This window comes from Cervus canadensis, chromosome X, assembly GCF_019320065.1.
Source record: "Cervus canadensis isolate Bull #8, Minnesota chromosome X, ASM1932006v1, whole genome shotgun sequence".
NCBI lineage: Eukaryota > Metazoa > Chordata > Mammalia > Artiodactyla > Cervidae > Cervus > Cervus canadensis.
In genome coordinates, this window is record NC_057419.1 from 30,393,027 (window position 1) to 30,399,551 (window position 6,525).

At 42.7% G+C, this 6,525-nt stretch overlaps 1 protein-coding gene across 1 annotated transcript in view; it reads left to right on the forward strand.

Moving 5' to 3' along the window:
- The first annotated feature begins 961 nt into the window (after nucleotides 1–961).
- LOC122435473 (histone deacetylase 8-like) overlaps nucleotides 962–6,525 on the forward strand; it is a 26,028-nt gene continuing 20,464 nt past the window's right edge. The window contains exons 1-3 of the mRNA XM_043459677.1: nucleotides 962–1,393; nucleotides 2,223–2,275; nucleotides 4,196–4,326. Coding sequence (XP_043315612.1) covers nucleotides 1,283–1,393; nucleotides 2,223–2,275; nucleotides 4,196–4,326 — 295 coding nt within the window. The 5' untranslated portion in view covers nucleotides 962–1,282. The remainder of the gene's footprint in view (nucleotides 1,394–2,222; nucleotides 2,276–4,195; nucleotides 4,327–6,525) is intronic.

The following is a 6,525-nucleotide window of genomic DNA, read 5'->3' on the forward strand; positions in this document are numbered from 1 at the left end:
AGTTATTTTCTCTCTCTAAACTACATTTGTAAAATGGGTGTATTACAGCCTCTTTTATAGGACTGTTGCAAGGATGAAATGAGATAATATATCCAAGTGCATATCACAATAATTGATAAATGTTTAATATCCTTAAAGAAAGTAAGGATATTGGATTGTCTGAGAGGTGTTAGTAAAGTCAGTTCATGTTGATATGAGAGTTGGGGACTTGGACATTGGCTAGTTTCCATCAGATAATAGGAACCTCCAGGAACCTGGAAATACTGGTGGTAATTCTAAAACTGCTTCAGCATAAAATAGTTTTTATGAACCCTCACATTAAACATAAAATATTTCCCTAACCCTTGTATAGCTGCAAAGACAAAAGGAAGAAAGGAAGAGGAGCTACAGTTTCCAACATCATCGAGAGTATCTTACTCCACATCAGTTTTCAAAGAGTGATTTGACGTTATTGCTTGATTGGAATCTACCAAGCAATTTACAGAATACCAGGCAGCCTCTTGAGAAAGTAGTACCAGCTTTGCCAGAGTAAATTATTGGGATTGTTAACTTTTACATGGACACGGACAGATAATAATGAAAAGCAGTAAACCAAGTTCGCACAGAATTTTCTGTGTAAATTTTTTAAACCGTTGGTACCATTAATTAATCCCGCAACAAAAAAAGTCCGTCTGAGGCAGTTGGGTGGTCCTGGGCTCTTAGTGGCCACATTGTGTCCGTCTTTAGATATTAATGTCGGTGTATTCGCAGATTGAGGCAATTCATAAAGCGTTGAGACTGTTTTGAGGTTTTCTTTCTTTTTCGGTTTTTTTTTTTTTTTTTTTTAAGTGCTAAATCTCAAATTCGCGGCTATTTTACTAATTAACCCCCGCTCTTCCGCTACTCAAATCCCTCGAAACTACATCTCCCATCATGCTCGGAAGTTGGTTTGACCTCATCTCAAATGGCCCCGTAGGGCAACAAGGATGGTTAATTTTGACTGTGCTAAATTGTACCATAAAATATCGGCCCTAGTTGGCAGCTATTTGGACTTTTATTTCTCCCGACCTCCCGTTTTTGAACTGTAGTCACTAAATGAAGGGGTTCTGGCCTGAGGAGGCCCATGCATTCCTCCAATTGGATGGGGAGCGAGACCAGTGCCACTGGCGATCTCGAGACTAGGAGGGAATGTTGACCAAGGAGCACCGCTGCGGCCGATCAGTTGGAGCAGGAACCCGAGCCCAAGCTGAGTCCGAAAAAAGCCGGATCCGGACGGTGGCTCCGAAACGGCTGTAAGTGGAAGATGGAGGAGTCGGAGGAACCGGCGGACGGTGGGCAGTCGCTGCCCCCAGTTTACATTTACAGTCCCGAGTATGTTAGCATGTGCGACTCCCTGGCCAAAGTCCCCAAACGGGTAAGAAAGATTGGGGTGATCGCCGTAAGTTTTGGGGGTGGGGTAAGGGGCCGTTGGACGAGAGGGCATTAGGAAGCGAAGAGGACACAGGGCTGGGGAAAATCAGCAGAAATTTGAACACCTGTACCAGGTGATGGAGGAAGTGTTCCTTTAGAGAGTTTCCTAAGAACGCAGCTGGGCGTCCAATGGACAGGTGGGGGTGGGATGGAGGTGCGGGGGAGGGGATCGCACGGAGGGGATGGGGTCTCTACTGTCAGGGATCCCCAAAGTGGATAAGAAGCTAAGGGAGAAGTGTTCCATCACCTCCATAAGGCCCGATAGCTTTCGCCTTAGTGATTTGAGTTTTGGGGGTGAGGGAACAGTGAACGTGAGGGCATTAGGAAGCGAAGAGGACACAGGGCTAGGGGAAATCTTCAACAGAAATTTGAACAGTTGTACCAGGTGATGGAGGAAGTGTTCCCTTTAAGAGTTTCCGGAGAGCGCAGCTGGGCGTCCAACGGACAGGTGGGGGTGGGATGGAGGTGCGGGGGAGGTGATCGCACGGAGGAGATGGTGTCTCTACTGCCAGGGATCCCCAAAGGGGAGAAGAAGCGGAGGGAGAAAAGTGTTCCATCACCTCCGTAAGACCTGGTAGCTTTCGCCTTAGTGATTTAAATACAATGTATCTGTATTATCTAAAGTGCTTTGTAAACTGTTAAATAAAAAGAAGGGAGGGGAGTTAAAAGTTAGTTTCTTTGTTTGGGATGATTAAGTCGATGGGATTTCTCTGAATTAAAACATGTAAGAGACCATTTCTGTCTTTATCCCCTTTTTTTGCTGATGTTTTTAGGCCAGTATGGTACATTCCTTGATTGAAGCATATGCACTGCATAAGCAAATGAGGTAAGTTGTGTTTTGAACAGGACCCTGAACCCATGTGTTCATAGCCTTAATGTCCTGCTTCACCGGTGGGGCTAATTAGTGAGAGAATGGTACTTTTTAAAAAAGTTTTCTCTTTTTTGTGTGTGTGATACACAGTGTTGGTAATCGGCCTGTAGCCTAATAAAAGCTCTTGAAGAATTAAGAAAACTCAAAAAAAAAGTGCTTGAAGCAGTTAAGAAATAGGTCTTTATTGCTGGGAGGGAAATATCCTAGGGATAGGTATTTTGTGGAGGTTTGGGGGTTAGAACATATAGGTACTAAAACCTATCTGATAAAAAATACCTTCAGCTGGGAGATGGTCTGGTTTGCTTGCTTTTTTTTCCCCCAAGCCAGATCTGAGAGTATGGATTCAATTTAAGACTTTTAGGCACACCATTACCACCACCAAACTTAAATGATGAGCCTAGAGACAGTCAAAACCAAAGGAAATTCCTGGAATGAAGGCCAGAATTCAGCACAGAGCTAAGTGCTTCTTTAAAAAAAAAAAAACTGAACTTGCTGTTTGTCATTATAAGAGTAAATATAACCCTGACACTTGTAGGGGTATTTCTGACATTCCCTGGCCAATTAGGTGAGCATGTCTATGCTGGCTAGTGTGATAGGCTTCGTTTATCTCCCAAATGGTAGTGTAAATTTTATCCTTATTATTAACAAAATCATTTATTGAGTATCTTCTTTATGAATGTTTTTCAACCATTTTTTAGCCTATATGTTTGGTAAATAGAGAAACTACTTGCCTTTCATGAAACTATTTAGCATTTAAAAATTAATTTAAGACAGGCAAGAAATCAAATAAAAATAAAACTGTCTTTCTTGTTAAGTAGGGAGGCTTTTAGTAAGGATTTGTTAAGAGGAAGAGTGGGGACTTCTCTGGTGGCTCAGATGGTAAAGAATCTGCCTGCAGTGCAATAGAAAAAAAAAAAAAGACCCAGGTTTAATCCCTGGGTTGGGAAGTTCCCCTGGAGAAGGAAATGGCAAGCCACTCCAGTACTCTTGCCTGGAGAATACCAAGGACAGGGGAGCCTGGTGGGCTACAGTCCACGGGGTCACAAAGAGTCGGACATGACTGAGTGACTACCACACACAAGAGGAAGAATATTAGAAGAGGGAACAATTAGGGCTGGGAAACATGGTACAAGAAACCATAAAATTTTATTTTATTAAACAGACTTGTCACCTCTAAGGGTGTGGATATGTATTCTTGAAGAAGAAGTAAGACTCCTTGGATCTTGGCTATATGTATTTAATTTTTAAGGCTGAGACTGCTTGATAATGGTAGTAGCCTACATAACCATATTAATTCATAAAAGACTCATGGGCATGTTTCCTTTCAGCAACAAAAAAACCCACCACTGCCTCCCTGTGACCTAGGTCATGCATTTTCAACTTGAATGTGCATAGGAATCACCTTGTTAAAATACATATTATTTTTTAAATTCTATTTTATTGAAGTATAGTTGATTTACAACATTGTTTAGTTTCTGATGTACAGCAAAGTGATTCAGATATATATATATATATATGCTGTGCTTAGTTGCTCAGTCATGTCTGGCTCTTTATGACCCCATGGACAGTAGCCCACCAGGCTCCTCTGTCCATGAGGATTCTCCAGGCAAGAACACTGGAGTGGGTTGCCATTTCCTCCTCCAGGGGATTTTTCCCAACCTAGGGATCAAACTTAAACTTAAGGGACATATCTATCCTGTCACCCCTATTTAATGCAGTGGATGTGAGAAAATGAAGACTGTAGTCCAGTGGAGGAAAATGTTTATTGCTTCAGCCCCCTGGAACTAGAAGCTGGAAGTTTTGGCTCCTGCTTCCAGGTTTTGGCATAATCTGGATCTGACTCACTCACCTCTCTTTGTTCTCTGTTATTATTAGGATAGTTAAGCCCAAAGTGGCCTCCATGGAGGAGATGGCCACCTTCCATACTGATGCCTATCTGCAGCATCTCCAGAAGGTCAGCCAAGATGGAGATGATGATCATCCAGACTCCATAGAATATGGACTAGGTAAAGTCATTACCAGGCAATGATGGGAGATGGACAACCTCCATCCATAGATCATAACTACTTCATCTTTTATAACTTGCAAAGTGAAAGTCGTTCAGTCGTGTCCAACTCTTTGCAACCCCATGGACTATACAGTCCATGGAATTCTCCAGGCCAGAATACTGGAGTGGGTTTCCATTCCTTTCTCCAGGGGATCTTCCCAACCCAGGAATCAAACCGGGGTCTCCCGCATTGCAGGCAGATTTTTTACCAACTGAGCTACCAGGGAAGCCCTTATAACTTGCATGATGGTCTTTAAAACTTTCAAATTAATAACTAATGTGTTAACCACAATATCAATCTCTTAGTTTAACTACACTCCCATATGAATTGAGCAAAATTAATGACGGATCAAATAGAGAAAAACCTTTCAGTTGCTTAGGCCCCAATAGCAGTGCCTAGACTGGGTCAGTCTATATGTACACTGATTTAACTGTCCTGTGACCTTGTATTTTAACTTCAATGTAGATTTATATTCTGGATAAGTTTGATACCTTATTTCTCATTAAACAGCTGCATTTTTAAAGAACCATAAGTGGCCAATAGGGTAGTCTAGAGAAACAGTATGATTTAGTAGAAAAACACTGGACTGCAGGTATGTGTGCAAGGTGGAGGTGGGAGCTTAAGACACCAGAGGGTCCCATACCTGGCTCTGTCATCACTGATATGACATATCACCTCTCAGTCCTCAGTTTCCTCATCTATAAGATGTGACTAGTTAATCTTGAGAGTTTAGCCTTTCTAGCTCTAACACATTGAAGACATTTATTTCTCATTTGGAGCTGATGTTACCACAGTAGCTTTTTGGTAGGATATGTTGTTGTTGTACCTCAACCTAGTCTTTCTAATAGGTTGCCGGACCCAATTCCAATGTGTGGAGGAAAGAATTTGCCTCCACACCACCAAACAATGCTCAGGACACCAGCTTGGTGTCCTCCAATTCAACTCAGTTGTGACACTATCTACCTGGAGATAGCATCAGATTCCACAGGTGAAGTGCTCAGTCCCACAAGACTTCAGTTCAGTTAAGTTCAGTCGCTCAGTCATGTCCGACTCTTTGCGACCCCATGAATCGCAGCACGCCAGGCCCCCCTGTCCATCACCAACTCCCGGAGTTTAATCAAGCTCATGCCCATCGAGTTGGTGATGCCATCCAGCCATTTCATCCTCCGTCATCTGCTTCTCCTCCTGCCCCCAATCCCTCCCAGCATCAGGGTCTTTTCCAAAGAGTCAACTCTTCGCATGAGGTGGCCAAAGTACTGGAGTTTCAGCTTCCAGCATCAGACCTTCCAATGAATACCCAGGACTGATCTCCTTCAGGATGGACTGGTTGGATCTCCTTGCAGTCCAAGGGACTCTCAAGAGTCTTCTCCAAATCCACAGTTCAAAACTATCAATTTTACAGCGCTCAGCTTTCTTCACAGTCCAACTCTCACATCCATACATGACCACTGGAAAAACCATAGCTTTGACCAGACGGACCTTTGTTGGCAAAGTACTGTCTCTGCTTTTTAATATGCTATCTAGGCTGGTCATAACTTTCCTTCCAAGGAGTAAGCATCTTTTAATTTCATGGCTGCAATCACAATCTGCAGTGATTTAGGAGCCCAGAAAAATAAAGTCTGACACTGTTTCCACTGTCTCCCCATCTATTTCCCATGAGGTGATGGGACCAGATGCCATGATCTTAGTTTTCTCAATGTTAAGCTTTAAGCCAGCTTTTTCACTCTCCTCTTTCACTTTCATCAAGAGGCTTTTTAGTTCCTCTTCACTTTCTGCCATAAGGGTGGTGTCATCTGCATATCTGAGGTTATTGATATTTCTCCCAGCAATCTTGATTCCAGCTTGTGCTTTTTCCAGCCCAGCGTTTCTCATGATGTACTCTGCATATAAGTTAAATAAGCAGGGTGACAATATACAGCCTTGACGTACTCCTTTTCCTATTTGGAACCAGTCTGTTGTCCCATGTCCAGTTCTAACTATTGGTTCCTGACCTGCATATAGGTTCCTCAAGAGGCAGGTCTGGTGGTCTGGTATTCCCATCTCTTTCAAAATTTTCCACAGTTTATTGTGATCCACACAGTCGAACGCTTTGGCGTAGTCAATAAAGCAGAAATGTTTTTCTGGAACTCTGTTGCTTTTTTGATGATCCAGCGGATA